This window comes from Aphanomyces invadans (genome assembly GCF_000520115.1).
Source record: "Aphanomyces invadans strain NJM9701 unplaced genomic scaffold supercont1.5, whole genome shotgun sequence".
In the NCBI taxonomy this organism is placed as follows: domain Eukaryota; phylum Oomycota; class Saprolegniomycetes; order Saprolegniales; family Verrucalvaceae; genus Aphanomyces; species Aphanomyces invadans.
Window position 1 is genome coordinate 2592314 of NW_008580150.1, and position 21441 is coordinate 2613754.

Here is a 21441-nt window from a genome sequence, read left to right on the forward strand (position 1 = left end):
TCCACGTCAAGTGCCTCAACGTCGAGAGCGACGAAGTCGTGTACAGCATCTCGACGGCGACGACGTGCTTGCTGCATGTGGCGGTGGATGGAGTTCCTGTGGTACGGAGCCCATCGATTGCGTCGAGCTGCATCACGTGGAAACGGCGTCTGGCGTCCTGGCGGCGCGTCTCTGGTACCTCTGCACCTCTCAAGCGGACAATGCGCCAACGTTTTCCCGGTAGAATTGCGGTTTGGCTGCCGTGCCGATGGTGGTTGTCGTCAGGTACATCGCGGCCGACCACAAGTACATTCCGTTCGCGCACGAATGGTTTGGCGCGTTTGCAGCGCTTGGCGTTGGGTTTGTCCTTGTCTCGGTGGACTTTCGATCGGGGGGTGTCCTCCACTCGGCCACGATGACGCCGCATGCGCCGCCGCAAGTGATGCCCCTCCACGAGAACGTGCCGCTCCTCCACGCCCCCAAGCGTCTCGAGATGTACGGGACATCGCCCTAGGTGTAATGTCCAACATGTACACGCGGGCGTCCATGGCAGTTCGAGGCCGCTTGCCGTCGTCGAGGCTGTTGGGGCGGCTCTGGGCAGCTCTCGATACAGCACCGTTCTAGGACAAGCAGACCGGCCAATACGAGATGAAACGCACTCGTCGCGCTCGTTTGAGGATGGATCGACTGCTGTGGGGAATGGCTACGATCGTGTCGCCCAACCGGTCGGTGTGCCATGGGTACAACCCACGGCGGCATGCCAGTACTCGATCGTGTGGACGTGAAGGAGCGGCTGCCACGGAAGCGGTGCGTCCTTGTGGAAACAAGGATCGGGGGGCAGGTGGCATTGCATGCCCACATCCACCCCACACGACATGCCCGCACCACTTGCAAGTGTGCGCTCGATGGTGTGTCCAGGTCGCTGGGACCACAAGTGAATCATTCTCTGGAATGTCGTGCTGCTCGTCGAGGAATCGCCGACGCCGTTTTGCTTTTCGTCACGTGGCGGCCCGTTTGAGTGTGGCACATGCAGAGTTGGACAACGAAGTTGGTGCCATTCGTTTGCGGCGGTCCCACCACCGTGCCACGAAGCACGGACAGAGTCAAGGCTCATGTTCTTGGCAGGCATCGCAGGCTCGACTTTGGCTATCGCGTTGCCACAGGAACGGGTCGGACGCCATGGAAGCAGTGTCGCGAAATATCGTATCGACAAAGGCACGATCGATGGAGGCCGCGACGGGAGCAGCCCAAAGTGCTTCATGGAATTGCGTGTTGGACCAAGGCGGGTCGTCGCAGTGGTTTTCGAAGCCGTGAGCAATTCAATCCATGCGCGATGGCGGGTGACGGCGCAGGACGTGATGGGCAGCATCTGGTGCTTCTCATGACGGCGACCAGGAACTGTCGGGCAGTTGCCCGCGTGTTGTTGTTGCGGCGAGAACTTGAGTCGGGTACTCCAGCCCTTTTTGAGTTGTCGGTCCTGCCGCCACGCCACTCGACCGCCCTCTCGGTTGGTCAATCGGCGTCGATCGTGCGAGTCTGGTTCGACCGCTTTCGAGTACACTGCGAAGCGGATCTCGTTCGCCGAGACGTTGTCGCTCGAGATGAGGCGGCCCGACGAATGCCTTATGGGTGGAGATGAAGACATGCGCTAGGGACGTGCGATCCGAATGTCGTTGCGAAGGGGGTCGGATGCGCTGGACTTGGGGCGGTGGGGTACGCAGCAGTGATGAACTGGACTGGTGGTCGGTGTCGCGAACGCCTTGAAAAATGGACGGTTGGCAGCGGTCGGTAGCAAAGTTGCTGTCAATGAATATGCTGCGTCGTGCTGCCAACTACCTTTTCTGTGTGGCAATGTCGGCTCCTCTTTTTTGCTGCCAGGGACGACGGCGGCAGACTTGAACGCTGTTTCGACTTTTGGCAGCGCGTTGGACCACGTCGGCTTTTGTCGGCTGAATCTGTCCAAAAGATGCGGCATTTTTGGTCAGTGTCAGGAATGCAAGCGCCGGGTTCGCGTGCCCGACGACCAACTGCATCGTAGCCCGCACCCGTCCACGGATGTGGGTGTACGAGCTGCGCTCGCTTTGGGCGGCACACTGAAATGGAGCCACCGCATGGACGCATCGAGATCGCTCATGAACGATTCTATCGGCTGTCCAAGGTGCCTCAGGATACGTCGGAGCTGCGAACGCGAACTCGATGCACGTGCGAGGTCGTGGGTTGCTCGCAGTTGTACTTGTCGAGCGGGGATGGTTACAGACATATTGATTGGACAAAATGATGAAAGAACATACTTTTCAACCAATACAAGTAAGTTACAAATATATTTTTAGCCAATCCGAATTGAGAATGCAATACTTTCGCTTGTCGTTCTTGAAACCCGACCAGAGCGCTGCATCCGAGGCGAGGAATCCATCGCGGCGACGTTCGTTTGGCGCACGGTCCCGACGGAGCGCACTGTTGGAAGCATGTTGGCCGTACACGGCCAACGGAGCTCTGTGCGGGCCCCGTTCCATGGAAAGCGACGAGGGGACGGTCCAAACCGAAAGCTGCACTGGTGGTGTGGTCGAGTTGCGGATCGACGGCGAAATCGACGGCACGACATGGTGGGCACGCCATGATGTGGAGGGACCGAAGCTCCCATTCAATGAATGACATTTGTCCGTTTGTTTACGTGCGATTTACAGCGGATCCAACGTAAACCGACCAAACGAGCCCCGCCGAAACTCCTTGAGTAGATACTGCGCCGCGAGGAGCCGCTGCCGTTCTTCCGGCTTGCCGACGCCGCCGCTCTGCTTGGTGATGCTGGCCATCAGCTCATCAATGTCGTCTGTGGGGCCAGATAGACCGAGCGCCTTGACGTACTGTGTCGAATTCATCTGGTTGAGCAGGAACAACATGTAGTCCGCGATGAGTTCCTCGCCCACGATCTCGTCCTTGATGGCGCCTGTCAGCGCCAGCTTCAACCCGACCGACGGCGACGGAATGTTCGGTAGCATGACGCCGGGCGTGTCCATCACGTAAATCGCGGGGGTTTCGTTCACTTTGATGATGTCCGTGCGCAAGGTCACGCCAGGCGTGGGGCCGACCACCGCCTTCTTCTTCCCTTTTGATAGCTTCAACGACGTCGAGATGCTGCGGAATGCATTGATCATGGATGACTTGCCAACGTTGGGTACTCCCACGACCATCACCACTGTCCCTACACGTGGAGGGGTACGTGCAGTGACCTCATTCGACCGCGCCTCGCGTACCTGCCGTGGACTGGAACTGGGACTTGCCGTGCTCGGTGCACCATTGCAGGATGTTTCGCATGTGCTTGCCTTTGATCACCGACGTGAACATGCAGTCCATGTTTTGCTCATCAAAGCGGTATTCCACGCGCTCCTTCATGTTCGAGTTCGCCAAGTCGGACTTGTTCAACACGACAAGGCGCGGCTTGTGGCTGCCAATGCCATCAAGGACGGGGTTGGCAGACGACCATGGTATCCGCGCATCCCGCACCTCAATGATCACGTCGACGCTGTTCAACTGCGCCTTCATGGCATTTCGGGCGCTGTTCATGTGCCCAGGGAACCAATTGATCGCCGCCGGCGCCTTGAACACCGTGCGGAATCCCTTGGCTGCCGCCATGTCTTGCTCGGTTTTGATGGCATGCTGGGACAGTATCCGAAATTCCGGATAATGTTCGCATTTTTCCATTCACGTCAACGAAATGAAGCGGCGGCACGGAAGCGATTCGGATCGGCATGATACGACCGTGACAGCGTCGGATCAAACCTTCTTTGACACGCATGGATACCTCCTGCTGCCTCAATCCCTCAGCGCTGCTCAACTAAGTGAGCTTCGGGAAGAATGCGACCAATTGTACGCCCACACGTCAGCCGACGACCTTGTCGACATGGTAAACCTGTGTGGTCACGATCGCACCATGGTAAAGGATTTCTGTAGGGCTGCGTGTTGGACATTTTCGCGTCTGGCAACGTACGTGTGCTTCCTGGAGAGGCTTGCGCATGATGCTGCAGTTGTGTAGCGCACGCAGCGTTCTCGAGTCGACCTAGAAGCTTACGTCGCCCTTCGCAACGCGTTGGTCCATCGACCATTGTCCAGCGATCTGCAGGCACTGCTCTTTGACGAGCTGCCCGCCAACATGCAAGCGCTACTTCCACATGGTACTGGCCCATTCGTGTACTTCTTCAACGAGCATTACGTGGTCAAACCACCGCAGTCCAACGTCGAGTTTCGATGGCACCAGGCATGGGTTCCTCGACCAGTGCTGCTGCGTTGTTCACATGCTGCTAGGACGACACAGAGCAACTCGGGATGTGCGTCCACCGCGAATCCATTCCATGGTACCTCTCAGCATGGATAGCGCTTGACGACGTGACATCGACGAACGGCGCGCTGCAGTTCCGGGCGCTCCAAGGCCCCGACCATTGCAGCTCCGAGCCTGTTCTAGCGTCTGCAGGGTCCATTCTCGCATTTCGGTCGGACGTGTGGCACTTCTCGGCCGCCAACACGTCGGATGCGATCCGAAGGGCGTTTTACGTGCAGTACTCGCCGGTCCCGATAACGAGTCGCCCTTCGTCCAAAGCTCCCCTCTGCTGTGCGATTCCTCTTCTGCCTCAAATCTCAGACACCAAATCTGCTAAGCGCCCGTCGAACGCGACAAAGACAACATGAAGCAATATCCCCACGCGCATAAAGTCAAACACCATGCCGGGCGCCCTTGCCATCGCGCTTGCAAAACATCGCTCGAGCCAAAGAATTCAACTACAAACCATAGGATGGCGTGTGCAGGATGGCCTGCATGCTGATGAACGTGTAGCGAGAGCCAATGTATTCGTCTGCTCGTACAGGACACAACAGGTGTCGCCATCTACGAGAGTGCGTCCATGAGCGGCTCCTTGTGGCCTCCATCCCCAGGATCCGGCAGGGGGTGGCGACTGAGCACGCCATCGTGAGCCTTGTCCATCGCAACAAGCCCGACGCCGAGCACGGCGTTGGTGACGCTAAAAACCACAAACAAAACTTGGACATGGGGGATGTATCGGTCGTAATGGCCGTAGAGCGCCGCGACGACCAGCGGCGTCACGGCCGAGCCCATGTTCTATTCCATCTTGGTCACGACCATGACGATCGAGCACACACATACCCCAACGATGGCCAGGAGGCCGTAGGCAGTCCCAATCGCTCGCGGCGGCACAACCACTGCATCGAGACAATTTGTTACCAAACTTGTCGACAGATCAATTTCACGTACAGGGAAACGACGACGACATGCTGGAAACGAAAAAACACTGGCCGACCCCGAGCAAGAGCAGTGGCGCCGTCACAACGACGTGGGAGTAGTTGATGGCGGCATGAGCGACAACGATGCCGATCTCAGCGATGAGGCTCACAACGGGTCGCCGCCCAAACAAGTCGACGAGCCGTCCGGCCAAAGGAGCGAGCCCCGTTTGAACCATCGGGTTGTAGCTCAAAGCACTCGTCGCTGTCTCGGCCGCCAAACTTTTCGTGGCGCAGTATTTGTGCGTAAACGGACCTTCTCGCCACGCCAGGTCGTCGCAGTTGATGTCTTCGTCCTGGATGTAGGGCGGGGACTTGGAGCACCGGAACTGGTCAAAGGCCGTCGCGATCGAGCAGTTCTTGGACAGAAGCGGCAGAGGCCACGCAAACGGGGGCACGGCGGGGCAGTGGGGCGAAATCGCGTCACAGTATGTTGTGTAGTAGCCAAGACCGCAGCGCTGGCACAGCGGTGGGGGCTGCTGGAAGTAATCGCGCTCGAGGAAGACGCTGGTGGCCGTGTTGTTGAAGCTCATTGCGCAGCTACTCACCAGAGCTTGCAGAGCCAGGAGCCAGTAGAGCCACCTACGACCAAGAGAGGGTTGCCGGTGCCGTTGGGTGGAGCAAGTTGCAAGGAACGAGAGCATTACCCAAACAGTTTGAGGTCACGCAGGGATGCTTTGTCCGATTTCTCGGACGTCGTGTGCATTTTCTTGTCGATTTGGATCAACAAGAGCGCCGCCATGAACGACAGACCGCATACGCCGGCGCCAACCCACAGAGCCGTGGTCACTTGATAATGGTCGGCTATCCACGGGCTCCACTTGTAGTTGAGCACGGTGGCAAACGTAGAGAAGCTGTTGCTCAGCCCAAACACAAACGCTACGGCACGTGGTGGCGTGAGGGTGACGATGAAGATGGTCGACTTGGAAACAACACACCGAGCTCAGACATGTCGAACCAAGTGACGAGAAACTTGGTTTGTGCGACGCCCATGGTCTCCCCACCAAGTCCAAACACGATGCGCCCGACCTGCACGACAAACTCGTTTGTCGACACCGTCACGTCGCCAGCAGCTTACGAGAATGACGTCAAAGTTGTGCGCAGCACACCCGAGAGCAACGATCACTTGGCCCACGAGCACGAGGCTTGCGACGACCATCGTCATGGTCTGCACACCCACGCGATCGATCAAGACTCCGCCAAAGAGTGGCAGCACCATGTTCGGCACCGAGTACAGGCTGTACGTCAAATTCTACTGGCGCGCATCATGAACCCATCAATCAATACGTCAACCAAGAGAGCGGCGCGTGGAACGTACAAAGAACAGCTCGTACTTGGACTTTGGGATGCGGTGAAAGTGCTGCTGCAGCTGCGACTTCATCGCACCTGGGTTATCGTAGCAGTAGCTCAGACCCACCACCAGCAAGCTGGAGAGCACGAGGACCCACCGCTTCGCCGTCGCCGCCTTCTCGAGCATGCTGCAAGATACACCAAGATTGCACCCCTGGTCATCCGCATAACGCGCACCCTTTTATCCGGTTACCCGGTTAAGAGTGTTTATCCGGAGTTCGGAGCAGAAAACGTGGCGACGCGAGGTGCAAGCGGTCGATGGCGCATTCCCAAATCTGCCGAGAGAGAACCACGATGGAGCTGGCGACGATTCAAGACGAACGGCGCCTCGAGAGCGAGCACGAGAGGGTGGTGCAGCAGCAGACCCATCGACCAGTGACGACGCGTGTCCGGGACGCCCTGCGAAGGTTCACCCAGCGACATATTGTTGGGAAAGTTCGCGAAGAGACCGCGGCCGTGTTCAACCAAGACGAGTATGCGACTGAAAGAGCCAAGTACATGGATCTCCTCCACCATGTGAAGGCTCAGGAAGGATCGTTGAAGCAACTGGCGCAGTGTGTGTCCCGTACGTTTGTGTGGAGTTGTTGCTGACATTTGACGGATGGGTAGAGCTTGGCGGCGCGATGCTAAATGTCGGCGAATGCAATGCACGGATCAAGATGGACCGTTCGGACACTCGATTTGCCGACATGATGCGTCAAATCCAAGGCAAGACGATGGCGTATGGCCCATCGTTGGAGCAGCACGTGCTCCCCCAGCTTCGACACCACGTTGAGCGAATGGAAGCATTGGTGGGGACACAACGCACGACATGTCGGTCTCGGTTGACACGTCATGTGTAGTTGCCTCAAATGCACCAGCGTGAAAACCTCGAGTCGGACTACTTCACGGCCGTCCACAAGGTATGCTGCCCTTCCTTCAACTACTCGACACTCATCCGACGGACAGCACGAACGAGCGAAACGCAAGGGCAAGTTGCAAGCCATCAAGGAGACTGGCCAGCAGGTACACGCGAGTGCCCCAAGTCGTATTCATGTGTTAAACGGGGGTCGGCAGATGGACGCCGCGCAGCACGCGCTGGTGGTTGTAACCCGAGTCCTCTTGGCGCAATTCAAGATGGTTCAAGCCAGTAAGGGCCGTTTGACGGAGGAGACGCTTCAGCTCACATGCAGATCCATGGGACACCTCATGCACCAAATGATGACGCTAGCTTCGGTTGACACGGCGCCATGACACTGCAAAGCTACAAGCGATTTCTCGTCGAGTCAAAGATGCTCATGCCTTCATTTTTGAGCGTACTTGGTATAAAAAGCAGGCGATTCCACCATTGAGGCTTTGTCAGCCATGTTCGATGGCGTCCCCGCGGTTGTTGATTGTATTGAGCACAACCTGATGGACCGATGCACGGATCGACCAGACAACTTGACAGCGCAGGTGTTAAAAAGAATGCACCTGCAGAAGAACCACCCTTGACACTCCACGTGGGGAATAGCGGCGGCATTACGCACCGTTGACACGGCGAGGCACTTCATACGTGCGTCGCGACAGTGGCGATAAGTCGTCCCGGCGCCGTGTCACGGCATCCGATTCTACGGATCGTGCCAACACTGTTTACCCGGATACGTTTATCCGGATGTTGTTGGCGAAACGACGCGATAAAATTAGGCGAAGGGACAGCATCGTCGAAGTGGCGATGGCGTCGGCGGTGAATTCGAAGACTCGCGAGATCGCAGAGCTCATGCAGAGGCTCAAAGCGGGAGAAATCTCCAAGGCCGAGCTCTTCATGCAGCTGTCCAAGCTTCAACCAACCGGCAGCGGCGAGGTGGCGGAAGTACGTATCAAACGGAATGGGGCGTCGTTTGCGGCGTCAGTGGTGGACAACCGCGACCGAGGAGATGTATCGTCCGTGCGAAGTCAGCAGCAGTCGCTGTACGACACAGACCGCGCGGGGGTATCGCACGACCAGGCAAAGCTGATGTCGGTGCAACAGCTCTTAGCGAGTCGACTGGCTGCCGAGAAGGCGCTGCAGCGTTCACATCCCAGCACGACCCGAGTCGACGAAACACGCGAGGCTGATGTGGCAACGGCCAAGTTCATTCCAACAGATCCATTTGCGTACTCACCGATGGAGGAGAGCCCTTCGTTCGAGTACGTAGCACGCTTCATGTGGATGCATGATTTGTATGTTCAGGGACAGCTCGGTGACCGATCGATCGTCGCAGCCAAACGACGACGACGGCGGCGCGACATCGCGCTACGTGCATTACATGGACGAAGACTCGTTCCATGTGCGGGTATCCCGATGGAAACAGCAAAAGGAGAATCTCAAGGAAAAGGTACCCCTCGTCGCGCACACAAGTTTCACGCGGTCTTGTTGTGTCTAGCTAAAGCAAGAGCAGCTCGAGGTCGAGCTCACCGAGTGCACATTCCAGCCGACGATCAATCCCGTGCGTCGGTCGCTCAACGCGAACGCCATGGCTCAGTCGGTTTGCGTCGTAGAAATCGCAAAAGGTCGCGTCCAAGCTCCGCCATCGCAACGCCGAGCCCGTCACCGATCGGTTGTACAAGGCACGTCCGTCACGTTGGCATCGAGTATTCATGCATGGCCTTGGTTGTTTGCCGCAGGACGTGATCAACTGGAAGCTGCGGGACGAGATGGCGCAGCGGGCACGCGAGCAAGAAGAGCAAGATGAGCAGCGCGAGTGCACATTCAAGCCGCACGTGAACAGGACGTCCATGATGCCGACGGTCCGGTCCAAGTACAAAGAGCCCGTGTACAACAAAAAGTTCGTCGCGCCATCCGCGCCTACGACCGGTACGTTGAACTCGCCACGACAGTGCGAGCCATACGAGTGCGCAGCAGACTTGGACGAGTGCACATTCAATCCCAAGATCAATGCGATTCCAAAAGATATGGTGTCGGCCCACCTGTACACGCAGCAAAACATTTTTGATCGACTGAGGTACGTGTCCAAAGCAGTGATGACCGGGAGAGCGGTGACTTGGTTTCGTGGCGGCATCGTAGCCGGCCTGCGACAGCCATTGAGACGCCCGAGACGTGCCTTGAACTGGTCGACGTGGCGAAGATGGCGCATGACCGACCAGGGCCGCGGAGTCTGGACGATGGCAAGACTGAGGTGCGCGAGAGGATTCGTTGCGTGGTGTCGAGTATTGATGCGTGGCAACAGAACGAAGGATCGAGACCGACGTCGGCGGGGTCGGTGGGCGATCGAAGCGACCGAAAACGCCGGTTCAACGAATTCATGCGGCGGCAGGTGGCGCAGGAACGGGAGCGCCAGCGCCGACTTGACGCAGTACGTCGGGCTCGACAAGGGCATGCTGACCGTCGGCCAGGCGCGGACACACCACACGTTCGAGTTCAAACCCGCAATCAATAAAAAGTCCAACGACATCATGCAGCAAGGGCGGAAAGGCGACTTTATCGAGCGGGTCGCCAAGTATGCGCTGCGAAAAGAACATGACAAGCTCAAGAATCGATCGATCAAGCTGCAGGTGATGTCGATGATCGTCCACGAGGAGGCGTCGTCATGCCCGGCCAGGATCCGCAGTGCACATTCAAGCCCAAGATCAACGACGTGAGCGCGAGCCGCGCTGCACGGAGCGTCACCGAGCTCAGCCGTGGCGACTTGCTCCGACGAGAGACATCCCAGCGCCTCATGAAGCTGCGAGTACCGTCCACTCGTTCGACGGCATCTCATCCAAATTTCGTAGATGGAGCAGCACGAAATGTCCCAGCTCACGTTCAAGCCCGCCGTGAATCCGTCGACGATTCCCCACGTCGAGAGCAAACTCAAAGTGCTGTCGAGCCCGGAAACTTATGTCCAAGTACGACCATGTCGTGGCTACATTTTTAGTGGATCAACGACATGACGTGGCGGACGCACGTAGCGTCTGCAAGAACACACACTCAAGCTGTACGAGAAGCAGCGCAAGGCGCTGCAGGAGCAGGAGGTCCAAGAGTTTAGCGAGTGCACATTCAAACCGCACACGATCGATGTCCCGACCTACATCTCGGTATCGCGTTCGGGATGCACACGATCGATGATCGATAGTCGTTGTAGCGCATTGCGAAATCGATGGAGCTGACCAAGGCTCTCAAGGCAAAGCACGCGCACGGACAGCGGCGCGCCAAGCCCGAGTGGAAGTGACATCGTACATGACGTGGCACGTTCGTCGCCCCGCTCTCGCCGCCACGACCCCACGACATGAGTTGAAACCACGATATCGTCACATGGCGCGGCGATGGAATACACCGTCATGGCGATGTGTTTGTTTGTGGTCATTTAAAACGTGCCATCGTCGTCGTCGTCGGCTAGCAAGGGTTGGTCCGACAGGTCGATGCGTTGGCGGCACGTGGCTGGCCGCAGCGGACTCTGCCATGCGCGCAGAACCTTTCGATTCAAGACGTGGCCACGCGCGATGTCGACGCAATTGAGACATAGCCCCAGGACGAGCGTGGCGGCTGCGCACCCCATGAACACGACCTCGACGTGGGGAATGTACGAGTTGTACGCGTTGAAAACCGCGGCGACGAGCACCGGCACGACGGCGAGGCCGCAGTTCTATACACGAGTAGTAGTCAGGACGCAAATGTGCGCCGATGGACGCGCGTACGGAGAACGCCGTGATGGCGCCAAAGGCAGTGCCGACCACGGTCGGGTCCACAACATCTACAGGCGATGGACGTCGTGAGCGGTCCAAGCGAGCGCTGACTCACATGGAATGCATGGCCACATCGTCGATGAAAAGAAACAGGCGCCGATGCCGAGGCCTGCGAGCACGCCATGTGCATTGATTTTGGTGAATGTGAGAGCCATGTGCGCCGTCAAGAGCAGCACGTCGGCGAACAACGCGAGCAATAGCCTCAACCCGACTGCATCCACAATGGTGCCGCTCAGCGGAGCCACCATGGCCACGATGAGCGGCATCACGCTCATCGCTTCCGTTGCAGTGACCTCCGCCAAACTCTTGGTGGCGCAGTACTTGTGCGTAAACGGACCTTCTCGCCACGACAGGTCGTCGCAGTTGATGTCTTCGTCCTGGATGTAGGGCGGGGACTTGGAGCACCGGAACTGGTCAAAGGCCGACGCGATCGAGCAGTTCTTGGACAGAAGCGGCAGAGGCCACGCAAACGGGGGCACGGCGGGGCAGTGGGGCGAAATCGCGTCACAGTATGTTGTGTAGTAGCCAAGACCGCAGCGCTGGCAGAGCGGTGGGGGCTGCTGGAAGTAATCGCGCTCCAACAGCACAGAGCTCGCAACGTTGTTAAAGGGACCGACCACGGCGTAAAACGAAACGTAAGATAGTGCAATGAGCCAAAACGACGGGCTAAACACAGTGGTGGTCAATAGCGCGCAGTGTGAACGGAAGGAAGAACCTAAACAAGCCGAGCCAGCGCCGGAACGAAGTTTGGCGCGCCGTCGACGGTACTGTCGCCTTTTCAGCGATGGGTGCGTGCATGGCGTCCACTCGGACGAGGACGTAGGTGCAGGCCAACGAGAACCCACAGAACACGACCCCCACCCACAACGCATGCGTCACACTGTAGGTGTTGGCAATGAACGGACTCAACTTGTCATTCATGACGGTGCCCAGCCTTGCAAACAAAGTGTTGATGCCAAAGGCAAACGCTAGAGGGGGGTTTCAGAGGGCCGCGGTGCTGCCAGACGTAGGTGCGCACCCAATTCACTCGAGTCAAACCAGTACGTAACGAATGTGCTTTGGGCGACCCACATGGTCTCTCCTCCGAGTCCAAAGAGCATGCGACCGGCCTAGACCCGTCGCCGTTGAAGCTATGGGAAAGGATAGAACCGAGATCGTACCAGAATGAGGTAAAAGTTCTCCCAGGCGCATCCGATGGCGACAACGACCTGCCCAGCAAGCAGCAAGAGCGACAGAACGAGCGCCACGGAACTCACGCCGAATTTATCCACGAGTAAGCCTCCACAGAAAGGCAAGACCATGTTGGGGGTCGAGTACAATGAGTACGACAAGCTCTATCCACATGGAGTGATGAGAACAGGCGAGTTTGACGAATGAGTCTTGTCGGTACAAAGAGGAACTCGTATTGCGCCTTGGGAAGGCGATGGAATCGTTGCTGCAGCTGGGACTTGAGTGCGCTGGGGTTGTCGTAGCAGTAGGTGCTTCCAAACACCATCAGGCTCGACAGAACTAGCACCAGCATGTGCGTTCGCCGCCGCTCGTGCCGCAGCATCATCGCAAAGATCGGCGAGTCGAAACGCCCTCCTGATTGGCTGCTTTCAACTCCGTTTTTCATATATCTGAACAGACAACCACTTTTTTGCTGTGGTTTCACCTGGCGATCATGCCGTTTCAGATACCGTTGTATATATGTACTACATGATATGACCACAGTCACCGGCGCAGTGGGTTCCACCAATCGCGGAGTCGCATGATGGAGATACCGTATTTCATATATCCTGACCGATGTGCCCTTTCGGCTAAAGATAGCGCGGCGTGGTCATGGTGCTGTTTCGTTATCTTGCAACCGCCCGCTCTTGACGAAGCGGCAGGGTGGCGAGTTCGATGGCTACAGGACGGCGCCCTATGCCTAAAGTGTCCCCGAAAGCGACGGAGGCCGACTCGCCGACCAAGTCCACGTCCCTCTTCTTCCGAAAGCCCGTGTCCAAGCGCGAGTCGAAAAAGCACACGGAAGCGTTCGAGATCAACTTTATGAGCCTCCGATTCGCGGACAGCGAGCTCGAGGAACGTTTTCGCACGGCGCGTCAGGCCAAGTACCGGACGCGTCTCCGCTACGGCGCGGGTTTCACGGCGTGCGTGATTCCACTGCTCGTCGTCATGCAGGCCACACTCAAACGCGACACGACCAACCACTGGACCGAAGTGCCGCTCGTGCTCATCTTTCCTGGGATCGTTGGCCTCTGCGGGTTTAGTGTGGTGGTATTCCATCGGTACTTTCAGCGTGCCAACAGCAGCGCCGCGCTGACCCTCATTTGTTTGGTCGGGCAAGTGTGTGCGCTCCTCGACACGACGGCCGCGGCCACGGACGTGTCGGAGAAGAACGTGTGGGTGCAGTTCATCTTTTCGCTCGGTACACGGCTCTTTTGTATGGGTGCAGGCGTCATCGACATGGGTGTAGGCATCACGTCGTCCACCGGGCTCACGTTTCTCGAAGCCGGCGTTGTTCTCCTCTGTAGTGCATTGTGCTTCATCGTGATGGCATGGGTGCACTTTTCGGCCGTGTCCAACATGAGCTTGAGCAGCCCGGGGACGTCGACGGCCGCCGTCTTTCTGTACTCGATCTTCCTCTCGTTCCTGTCGTGGAACTGGGAGTACGAAGAGCGACGGGACTTTGTCTTGACGGAGCGCCTCGCCAAGGAGAATGTCCAGATCCAAATGACGATGGAGATGACGGGGTGGTTTAGCGGCGGCGCCGCCGTCTCGAACGAAGGCGGCGTCGGGAGCCAGGCCGGGATCCTCAACTCCAACTGCCACATCGATCCCAAGGACGTCGAGCTCGGCAATGAGCTCGGCAGTGGCACGTTTGGCTGCGTGTACGCGGCGCGGTGGAAGGAAACAAGCGTCGCGGTCAAGAAGATTATCCTGCAGGGCGACACCCAGGCGATTGTGACGTCGTTTGGCGCCGAGGCGTCGGTGATGGCGCAGCTCCGCCACCCGAATGTCGTCATGTTTATGGGTGTCATGCTGCACCCCGAGTACGTGGGCCTTGTCATGGAGATCTGCCCCAAGGGCAGCGTCCACGGCGTGATTCATTCCGAAGAGCTCAAAATCGACTGGACGCTGCTGCTTCGCATGCTGCTGGATTCGGCCCGTGGCATGAATTTTCTCCACTGCTCGACGCCGCCGCTCATCCATCGCGACCTCAAGTCCATCAACCTCCTCATCGACGCCGACTGGCGCTGCAAAGTCAGCGACTTTGGGCTGAGCAAGCTCAAAGCGCTTCGAAACGACGCGGTCGCGGAAAACAAGCGGCTGTACGTGGGGACGCCCATGTGGCTCGCCCCAGAGGTCTTCAACGGCGAAGAGCACACTGAAAAGTCGGACGTGTACAGCTTCGGCATCATCTTGTACGAAGCGCTGAGTGGGGCGAGTCCGTTCGAGAACGTCTCGGCCGACGCGGTGCCGTTCATTGTGCAGAGCGGGAAGCGGCCGACCGACTTTAGCCCCCTCGACCCGCTGGACCACGCCGGGCTTCAGACGCTCCCAGCCCTCATGCACAAATGCTGGGACGTGAATCCGAACGTCCGACCGACGTTTGCCGGCATCATCTCGATTCTGCAGCAAGCGCTCGTCGTATACTGCGGGGAAGAAGCATGGGAAGACCACATTATCTTCCCAGACAGGAAACTCGTCCTGGCAAATGCAGTCGAGCCGGAAGACGGGTTCCTCATCACGGAGAAGGACGTGGTGTGCGGCGACAGCATCGGGAAGGGCGTGTTCGGCGTTGTGTACTCTGGCTTGTACTTTGGGACGCCCGTCGCGATCAAGAAGCTCCCGATCGGCGCCGTGCCCAAGAACACGATGCTCGAGTTTCACAAGGAGTGTTCGATCATGAAGGGCCTCCACCACCCCAACATTGTGCTCTTCATGGGGTCGTGTTCGAATCCACCCAACCTGCTCCTTGTCACGGAGCTTCTCGTGAACGGAAGCTTCTTCGACTACTACCACAAGAAGCCCCGCCCCGCGGTCGCGGACCACCGCGCGCTGTGCTACAACATCGCGCTCGACATGGCCCGCGGCCTTGCCTACTTGCACAACCACAACCCCATCGTGATTCACCGCGACCTCAAGTCCCAAAACATCCTCCTCGACGAGACCATGCGCACCAAGATCGCCGACTTTGGGCTGTCCAAGTTCCGCGAGGTTGGGAAAACCATGAGCATCTGCGGGTCGCCGCTGTGGGTCGCGCCCGAGGTCCTCCGCGGCGAAAAGTACGGAACGCCGTGCGATGTCTTTAGCTTCTCAATCATCGTGTGGGAGGCGCTGGCGTGGTCCGAGCCGTACCCGTCGATGGGATCGAGCGAAGTGATGAAAGGTAATGGAACGTCCTTCGTGACGGATCGACCTGTCATGGGTTGTGTGTAGGCGTCGCATGTGGCACATTGCGCCCTGTCAACCCCGACGACACGCCACTCTGCCTGGACAAACTGCTCAAGGAGTGCTGGCAGCGCAAGCAGGAGCTTCGACCTGGCTTCAACCAGATCGTTCCCATGCTCGAAGCCATGAAGGACGAGTTCATGGACCTTCACAATGTCGGCAACATGGGATAGTGTATATCTTGTATATTATAACATCTACGGTAGTTTTGGAGAGTTTGCTACAGTACGTACATACATACATACATAGGTGATTCTCTATGACATGTCGTGTATAAGATAAACATGACGGTGTCCTGACACACTGCGAGGAACTATGAGACGTCCCAAGTCGCTCCCCTCGTAGCTAGGCCCCTTCGGGTCAGTACACTTGTACCGACCTTTGAATTGCCCGTTGCGATATATGGCCGTGTAGAGGGGGCGTTTTCCCATCAAACGGCAGAACAAATCGCCATGGGGCTTGGCGTTGAGAAGAAACGTCCATTTTGAGAAATCAAATCTGGAATGTGTTGAAAAGTTAACCGATCTATATCTGCTACAAAATATACATTCCGGGATTTATGCCATGGCGACGAAGTTACTTGGCGTCGTCATGATGGACATGGAACACACGGTAGCGATGGTTCAGCGACTCGTGGCCATGAAGAGAGTAGCGGGAGCCCAAGGCGCCGCTGGTCGGATTCGGCTGAAGGTAGATGACCCGGCCGACGCGGCTGTGGACGAGCGCCATGGCGCACATCACGCACGGCTCAATGGCGACAAACACGTCGTGGCCCGTGCACAGATACGCGTTGGACGGACCTTGGGCTGCATGCTGCGCGGCAATCGCGTCCAGGACACGCATGATGGCGTGCTGGTTGAGTGGATTCTTTGATGGCGTCGGTGGAATCGAGGCCGACGCTACGATGTCCAAAGGAGCGTGGGGGTGCACTACGAGGCAGTGGGAACCTGCACATCCGCCATCTGTCGTGGCAATGCTTGTGTCGTTGCTTTGAAGAAGCGATTGCATTGTGGAGACGAAGGTCGTGGCGTCTTCGGCAGAGAGCGGAGCGGTCGTGGGATGGAGATGGAAAACCATGGGCCAGACGGCGTTGCCTTCTGCGAATTCTTCTTTAGACAGCGCGGCATGCTTTGGTACGTCCACCTTACATGATTTAAGTCCGTCGACGTCATGCAGCGCTGCAACGACCGCAGCGTGGACATCCGCGTCGACGGAGACGAGGGCGATGAGCGTTCCTGCGTCGATACCCTTCTTCATGCGCTTGAGATGGGCATATCCCATGTCTCTCAAAGACAACGTCGTCTTCACGAGACATTTCATGACGCGGTCGCCATGTTTTGCCGGAAACACGACCGCATGGAAGGCCAAGCGGTCGCCGAACTGCCGCGGCTTCGGCTTCACCTCCGTCACGATCAACGTCATGTTTAATTGGTTTAGACATTCGCCAATGAAATCACGCACGACCAACTTGCGAGTTGGACCACCAGGCATCTCCTACTGGCGTTTTAATAGTATAACGAATTCAACGCATGCTTGAGTCGTGTTTGGCGCTGTCAAATCATACGTTTTAACATCTTTCGATTCGCGTTAAATAAAAAGACGTAGGTTGGTCGTGGAACGCATATTTGGACATGTACTGGACCGATGCCCTTCCTTTCCACCACCATTTCAAGGTTCCAACTCGACATCGCCGCGCGGGATGAGCTCGTTGGCGCGTGTGTGGGGTGCGATGGCCCGCGGAAGCGGCACGGGCCGTCGTCAGGCGTCCCTATTCATGCACCGAACCACGAGGTTTCTGCCGCGTTCACCTGTCGCTCGCCCTTGGCATGTACATCTTGCTGGCATGTCCACCGACAGCGTCGAGAAAATGGCGACCCCCGTTGAGCCGAAGGCCACTTCGTCGAAGGAGATTCTAACGACGCTTGCGGCCTACCTGTGGCCAGAAGGAACGTCGAAAGAAGCGCTTGCTGTGAAATCCCGCGTTGTCGTGTCTGTGGGACTGCTTGTTGCTGGCAAACTCATCAACATCGAAGTGCCGTTCCTATTCAAGGAGCTCGTGGACGTCATGGGTCCGTCGACGTCGTCCGAGGCGGCGCTGGTCGCTGTCCCCGTCAGTCTCGTTCTCGGGTACGGTCTAGCTCGGTTCTCAGCCAACGCGTTCCAGGAACTTCGCGCGGCAGTGTTCGCCAAAGTCGCCCAAGGCACGATCCGGCAAGTGGGTCGACGCGTGTTTGAGCACCTGCACACACTCGACTTGCGCTTCCACTTGAACCGTCAAACGGGTGCATTGGCTCGCACCATCGATCGCGGGAGTCGCTCCATCGACTTTGTCCTACGGAGCCTCTTGTTCAGCGTCGTCCCGACCGCGCTCGAAATTGGGTTGGTCTCGGGTATCATGGCTCACAACTTTGGCTGGGAATATGCCGCCATCACCGTGGGTACGCACGCATTGCGTCCTCCTCCACGGCCATGGACCGCGCGCTTTGCCAATCGACCACGTTTTTGACGGCATTTCTAGGCACGTTGACGGCTTACACGGGCTTTACGATTGTGGTGACGCAGTGGCGCACCGACATTCGCCGCCGCATGAACAAACTGGAGAACCAAGCGTCCGGCCACGTGATCGACTCCCTCATGAACTACGAGACCGTCAAGTACTTCAACAACGAAGCGCACGAAGCCAGCAAGTACGACGCCACGATCAAGCAATACCAGGACGCGTCGCTAAAGACGCAAACGAGCCTCTCCTTCCTCAACGCTGGTGCGTACCGAGCCAACATGGAAACACTTGTGTGAGCCGTGATGTTGCAGGGCAAAATGCAATTTTCTCGGCCGGGTTGACGGGGGTCATGTACCTGGCGACCCAAGGGATCGCCGACGGCGCGCTCACGGTCGGCGACCTCGTTCTCGTCAACGGACTGCTCTTCCAACTGAGCATTCCGCTCAACTTTATCGGGTCCGTGTACCGCGAAGTCCGCCAGAGCGTCGTCGACATGGAAGCGATGTTTGCGCTGCAGGCCGTGCCATCGTCGATCCCGCCGCCGTCGTTTACAACGTCGGCCACGTCCGTCGAGCGGACGCCGAAAACAATCACGTTCGACAACGTTTCGTTTGGGTATCGGCCCGGCCAGCCCATCTTGAACGGCATGTCGTTCACGGTGCCGGCGGGCCGCACGATTGCGGTCGTGGGGTCGAGTGGGTCGGGTAAGTCGACGATTCTCCGTTTGTTGTATCGATTCTACGATGCCGACGACGGCCGAGTCCTTGTTGACGGCGTCGACATTCGCGACGTGCCTATCGACGATCTTCGCCACTTGATTGCGGTTGTGCCGCAAGACACGGTGCTCTTCAACGACTCGATCGCGTACAACATTGGGTACGGCAACCTGAACGCGACTCGCGACGACGTGGTGCATGCCGCCAAGGTCGCGCAGATCCACGACTCGATCGAGCAATTCCACGACGGATACGATACCCGCGTCGGCGAGCGCGGACTCAAACTGAGCGGCGGCGAAAAGCAACGGGTCGCGATTGCCCGCGCCATGCTCAAGGACGCGCCGATTCTCCTCTTTGACGAAGCAACGTCTGCGCTCGACTCGGAGACCGAGCACGAAATCGTCAAGCAGTTCAAGGCCATCGGCCTCCACAAGACGACCGTCATCATCGCCCATCGGCTCAGCACGATCCAAGACGCGGACGAGATTGTCGTGCTGGACAAGGGCCACGTCATCGAACGAGGAACGCACCTCGACCTGGTCGACCGCCCCGGCGGGAAATACGCCGAGATGTGGTATCGGCAGCAGCATGCCAAGAAGGACTAGGAAGTCGAGCTCGGTGAAATAAATCGTCGTGTGCTCAGCCCCAAGTCAACTCTCGTACGAGGAGGATTCCAAGTGGATGCAATGTCGGAGGATGGGCGGACCAAAGAGGCACGTGCTCGCCGTCCCGAAGCGAATGCCTCCTGGCGAAGCATGGTCGGGTTTTGTCAGCAGGTCGAGGCATGGCTGGCACACCGGCACCACACAGAACTTTCCACCGAGAGCGCGGGGCGATATGTCCTAGCCGTACTACTGCGCTGTGCACGACGCTTCGCATGCAATACCCGAAACCATGTATCGTCCAGGGCGGGCTAGCCCATGGGCGATGGCATACGTGGCACAAGCGATCGATCGCTGCGTTGAAAACTCGGCGCAATGTACGACGACTGCCGTCACGTTTGAGCAAGTTAAACCCAAACATACTTATCGTTGCCGAGCCAATGGACCCCCTCGACAGCTTTTTGATTTTCGGTGACGAGGAGCGAGGGTAGCGAGTCATCGCGGGATGCAACCAACGCGCGGAGGTCGTCCGTGAGCCACGCAGCTTCCGGGTTCCACACCACCACGGACGCCAACGACCACGCGCGCGATTCACGGAGGGCAGCGTCCAGCAGAGTGGGAAAGATCGCAGGCGACGCGGTGTGGCAGCGCAAGACAGTGAGCGCGTTGTTTTTGAAGTCGTGTGTCCAAACGATGAACGAATCGATCTGGTCCAACAAGCGAGCGATTTAGTCGTCGAAACAACAACGAATTTGACACATACCGACGTGCCAGAGGCGATGAAGACGCCGTGCGACGTTGGCGCAGACGCCAACGACCGCTTCGTGCGGGCGTAAAATGCAGCACGAGTGTGGAACCACAGCACGGCCGACGGCGTTAGTTCAAAGTACACGGCAGGGGTTGCGGACGCCTGCGTCTGCAACTGCATGCGAGCGATGTCGGCTTGGCACACGCGGGTCAAAGCGTCCAACGATTCCACTTGAACCAGCAACGGTGCAGACGAAATAGCGGGGAGCGAGTGCGTGGCGGGGAGCACGAGCTGCTGGGACGCATAAACTGTCCAGCCCTTGGATGCGTAGTACTTCGGCCCAATGTCGGAATACAAGTTGGAAATCACAATGGTGGGTGTGCCGCTTGGTTGATTCTGTTGCTGGTCCGCACGCATGCCTTCCTGGATGAGCTTTAGCGTGGTCGCCGCATACCCCTTCTTCCGATGCTTCGCAGGTGTGTACACGGACCCAACGCTGTATCCGTTCAATCGTGTGCTCTTGTACCAGACTGGGCGTTTGAATACTTCGACGTAGCACAAGATGTCATCGGTCGTCGGATTCGACTTTGGCACGAGCACATACCCCGTCAGCGTTTCCTTTGCGAACGGCGTCGCAATCAACTCATGCTCTCGATCCAAGTACTCTTCGAACGTGAGCTGCGGCGCTCCCCATGAGCTGTACGTGTTCTTGTCCGCGGTCAGCTGCTGCGCCTTCGATGCACGCACAAGGACCACGTCCATCGCCCGCTGCCACCAAAATCTCGAAATGACCCTTTCCGTTCGGAAAGATGCGATCATCCGGATAACATCCGATGGCAGCTCGCGTCTCACTCCCGCTGGGCGACGGGACTGTCGCTGGCTCGGACGTAAGCAAGGGGCCGCCGCCAGTCCTCGTGGGTGCGCCAGCCGCTGCCACAGCGCCCAGCAACGTTTCCGCATCCCACGGTGATTGCGTTTGGGGCGTCCATCTGTCGGGTTGTGAACTTGAAGCACGACTGTCTGGTGTTCAGACAGTGTGGGACTCCTTTCCGCCTCAGATGGACGAATGAAGGCGAGGACGTCGGTGATGATCGTGCGGGTGTAGTCAACCTGCAGCATTGATGACGGGAGGAAGCGATA

At 57.8% G+C, this 21441-nt stretch overlaps 11 protein-coding genes across 14 annotated transcripts; 6 read left to right on the forward strand and 5 right to left on the reverse strand.

Annotated features, from left to right (window-relative positions):
- Positions 1-247: 247 nt before the first annotated feature.
- Positions 248-493, forward strand: H310_03738 (hypothetical protein; the record flags this gene model as incomplete). The annotated part of the gene is made up of 1 exon (XM_008867710.1): positions 248-493. The coding sequence occupies one exon, from the start codon at positions 248-250 to the stop codon at positions 491-493; it is 246 nt and encodes an 81-aa protein (XP_008865932.1).
- A 2104-nt stretch (positions 494-2597) lies between these two features.
- Positions 2598-3620, reverse strand: H310_03739 (ribosome biogenesis GTP-binding protein YlqF). The gene is made up of 2 exons (XM_008867711.1): positions 3231-3620; positions 2598-3178 (listed from the first exon to the last, which is right to left on the reverse strand). The coding sequence occupies exons 1-2, from the start codon at positions 3607-3609 to the stop codon at positions 2658-2660; spliced, it is 900 nt and encodes a 299-aa protein (XP_008865933.1). The 5' UTR covers positions 3610-3620; the 3' UTR covers positions 2598-2657.
- A 65-nt stretch (positions 3621-3685) lies between these two features.
- H310_03740 (hypothetical protein) lies at positions 3686-4837 on the forward strand. The gene is made up of 4 exons (XM_008867712.1): positions 3686-3880; positions 3928-3960; positions 4010-4231; positions 4279-4837. The coding sequence occupies exons 1-4, from the start codon at positions 3692-3694 to the stop codon at positions 4657-4659; spliced, it is 825 nt and encodes a 274-aa protein (XP_008865934.1). The 5' UTR covers positions 3686-3691; the 3' UTR covers positions 4660-4837.
- Positions 4736-6762, reverse strand: H310_03741. Of its 2 annotated transcripts, XM_008867714.1 has the most exons (8): positions 6714-6762; positions 6584-6651; positions 6344-6517; positions 6204-6294; positions 5913-6144; positions 5240-5847; positions 5132-5187; positions 4736-5086 (listed from the first exon to the last, which is right to left on the reverse strand). In XM_008867714.1, the coding sequence occupies exons 2-8, from the start codon at positions 6644-6646 to the stop codon at positions 4856-4858; spliced, it is 1455 nt and encodes a 484-aa protein (XP_008865936.1). In that variant the 5' UTR covers positions 6647-6651; positions 6714-6762; the 3' UTR covers positions 4736-4855. The 2 variants fall into 2 exon arrangements, with proteins under 2 accessions (XP_008865936.1, XP_008865935.1); XM_008867713.1 differs by having other exon boundaries at positions 6584-6762.
- Positions 6763-6909: 147 nt separating this feature from the next.
- On the forward strand, positions 6910-7848 carry H310_03742 (hypothetical protein; the record flags this gene model as incomplete). Its single annotated transcript, XM_008867715.1, has 5 exons — positions 6910-7180; positions 7225-7406; positions 7458-7517; positions 7564-7620; positions 7672-7848. 5 exons carry the CDS (start codon positions 6910-6912, stop codon positions 7846-7848), a joined length of 747 nt encoding a protein of 248 aa, XP_008865937.1.
- Positions 7849-8308: 460 nt separating this feature from the next.
- On the forward strand, positions 8309-10784 carry H310_03743 (hypothetical protein; the record flags this gene model as incomplete). Its single annotated transcript, XM_008867716.1, has 12 exons — positions 8309-8763; positions 8807-8951; positions 9000-9062; positions 9115-9430; positions 9476-9578; positions 9641-9752; positions 9804-9929; positions 9970-10128; positions 10176-10304; positions 10348-10461; positions 10525-10650; positions 10698-10784. The coding sequence occupies 12 exons, from the start codon at positions 8309-8311 to the stop codon at positions 10782-10784; spliced, it is 1935 nt and encodes a 644-aa protein (XP_008865938.1).
- A 19-nt stretch (positions 10785-10803) lies between these two features.
- H310_03744 lies at positions 10804-12867 on the reverse strand. Of its 2 annotated transcripts, XM_008867717.1 has the most exons (7): positions 12689-12867; positions 12459-12632; positions 12317-12407; positions 12014-12266; positions 11354-11964; positions 11251-11306; positions 10804-11198 (listed from the first exon to the last, which is right to left on the reverse strand). In XM_008867717.1, exons 1-7 carry the CDS (start codon positions 12851-12853, stop codon positions 10920-10922), a joined length of 1629 nt encoding a protein of 542 aa, XP_008865939.1. In that variant the 5' UTR covers positions 12854-12867; the 3' UTR covers positions 10804-10919. The 2 variants fall into 2 exon arrangements, with proteins under 2 accessions (XP_008865939.1, XP_008865940.1); XM_008867718.1 differs by having other exon boundaries at positions 12014-12407.
- A 272-nt stretch (positions 12868-13139) lies between these two features.
- Positions 13140-15960, forward strand: H310_03745 (TKL protein kinase). The gene is made up of 3 exons (XM_008867719.1): positions 13140-13708; positions 13757-15673; positions 15724-15960. The coding sequence occupies exons 1-3, from the start codon at positions 13183-13185 to the stop codon at positions 15906-15908; spliced, it is 2628 nt and encodes an 875-aa protein (XP_008865941.1). The 5' UTR covers positions 13140-13182; the 3' UTR covers positions 15909-15960.
- A 240-nt stretch (positions 15961-16200) lies between these two features.
- Positions 16201-17157, reverse strand: H310_03746 (hypothetical protein; the record flags this gene model as incomplete). Its single annotated transcript, XM_008867720.1, has 1 exon — positions 16201-17157. One exon carries the CDS (start codon positions 17155-17157, stop codon positions 16312-16314), a length of 846 nt encoding a protein of 281 aa, XP_008865942.1. The 3' UTR covers positions 16201-16311.
- A 251-nt stretch (positions 17158-17408) lies between these two features.
- Positions 17409-20672, forward strand: H310_03747. Of its 2 annotated transcripts, XM_008867721.1 has the most exons (3): positions 17409-18173; positions 18254-18496; positions 18547-20672. In XM_008867721.1, the coding sequence occupies exons 1-3, from the start codon at positions 17435-17437 to the stop codon at positions 19554-19556; spliced, it is 1992 nt and encodes a 663-aa protein (XP_008865943.1). In that variant the 5' UTR covers positions 17409-17434; the 3' UTR covers positions 19557-20672. The 2 variants fall into 2 exon arrangements, with proteins under 2 accessions (XP_008865943.1, XP_008865944.1); XM_008867722.1 differs by having other exon boundaries at positions 17409-18496.
- H310_03748 (hypothetical protein) lies at positions 19885-21169 on the reverse strand. The gene is made up of 2 exons (XM_008867723.1): positions 20317-21169; positions 19885-20260 (listed from the first exon to the last, which is right to left on the reverse strand). Exons 1-2 carry the CDS (start codon positions 21118-21120, stop codon positions 19961-19963), a joined length of 1104 nt encoding a protein of 367 aa, XP_008865945.1. The 5' UTR covers positions 21121-21169; the 3' UTR covers positions 19885-19960.
- Between the last annotated feature and the right edge of the window lie 272 nt (positions 21170-21441).

What these genes read in the sequence shown, in the direction of transcription:
- H310_03739 (XM_008867711.1), bottom strand. Translation starts at nt 3,609, where the DNA reads ATGGCGGCAGCCAAGGGATTCCGCACGGTGTTCAAGGCGCCGGCGGCG. An exon ending in CCAGTTCCAGTCCACGGCAG is followed by an intron (nt 3,179 to 3,230) that starts GTACGCGAGGCG and finishes CTCCACGTGTAG; the next exon opens with GGACAGTGGTGATGGTCGTG.
- H310_03740 (XM_008867712.1), top strand. Translation starts at nt 3,692, where the DNA reads ATGAAGCGGCGGCACGGAAGCGATTCGGATCGGCATGATACGACCGTG. An exon ending in ACATTTTCGCGTCTGGCAAC is followed by an intron (nt 3,961 to 4,009) that starts GTACGTGTGCTT and finishes GCAGTTGTGTAG; the next exon opens with CGCACGCAGCGTTCTCGAGT. An exon ending in TCGAGTTTCGATGGCACCAG is followed by an intron (nt 4,232 to 4,278) that starts GCATGGGTTCCT and finishes ACATGCTGCTAG; the next exon opens with GACGACACAGAGCAACTCGG.
- H310_03741 (XM_008867713.1), bottom strand. Translation starts at nt 6,742, where the DNA reads ATGCTCGAGAAGGCGGCGACGGCGAAGCGGTGGGTCCTCGTGCTCTCC. An exon ending in GTTCGACATGTCTGAGCTCG is followed by an intron (nt 6,145 to 6,203) that starts GTGTGTTGTTTC and finishes CACGTGCCGTAG; the next exon opens with CGTTTGTGTTTGGGCTGAGC. An exon ending in CATGTCGTCGTCGTTTCCCT is followed by an intron (nt 5,188 to 5,239) that starts GTACGTGAAATT and finishes GTCTCGATGCAG; the next exon opens with TGGTTGTGCCGCCGCGAGCG.
- H310_03744 (XM_008867717.1), bottom strand. Translation starts at nt 12,853, where the DNA reads ATGATGCTGCGGCACGAGCGGCGGCGAACGCACATGCTGGTGCTAGTT. An exon ending in CGCAATACGAGTTCCTCTTT is followed by an intron (nt 12,633 to 12,688) that starts GTACCGACAAGA and finishes CCATGTGGATAG; the next exon opens with AGCTTGTCGTACTCATTGTA. An exon ending in GATGTGGCCATGCATTCCAT is followed by an intron (nt 11,307 to 11,353) that starts GTGAGTCAGCGC and finishes CATCGCCTGTAG; the next exon opens with ATGTTGTGGACCCGACCGTG.
- H310_03745 (XM_008867719.1), top strand. Translation starts at nt 13,183, where the DNA reads ATGGCTACAGGACGGCGCCCTATGCCTAAAGTGTCCCCGAAAGCGACG. An exon ending in GCAGTTCATCTTTTCGCTCG is followed by an intron (nt 13,709 to 13,756) that starts GTACACGGCTCT and finishes ACATGGGTGTAG; the next exon opens with GCATCACGTCGTCCACCGGG. An exon ending in ATCGAGCGAAGTGATGAAAG is followed by an intron (nt 15,674 to 15,723) that starts GTAATGGAACGT and finishes GGTTGTGTGTAG; the next exon opens with GCGTCGCATGTGGCACATTG.
- H310_03747 (XM_008867721.1), top strand. Translation starts at nt 17,435, where the DNA reads ATGAGCTCGTTGGCGCGTGTGTGGGGTGCGATGGCCCGCGGAAGCGGC. An exon ending in ATATGCCGCCATCACCGTGG is followed by an intron (nt 18,174 to 18,253) that starts GTACGCACGCAT and finishes CGGCATTTCTAG; the next exon opens with GCACGTTGACGGCTTACACG. An exon ending in CCTCTCCTTCCTCAACGCTG is followed by an intron (nt 18,497 to 18,546) that starts GTGCGTACCGAG and finishes GTGATGTTGCAG; the next exon opens with GGCAAAATGCAATTTTCTCG.
- H310_03748 (XM_008867723.1), bottom strand. Translation starts at nt 21,120, where the DNA reads ATGATCGCATCTTTCCGAACGGAAAGGGTCATTTCGAGATTTTGGTGG. An exon ending in TCATCGCCTCTGGCACGTCG is followed by an intron (nt 20,261 to 20,316) that starts GTATGTGTCAAA and finishes TTGTTGGACCAG; the next exon opens with ATCGATTCGTTCATCGTTTG.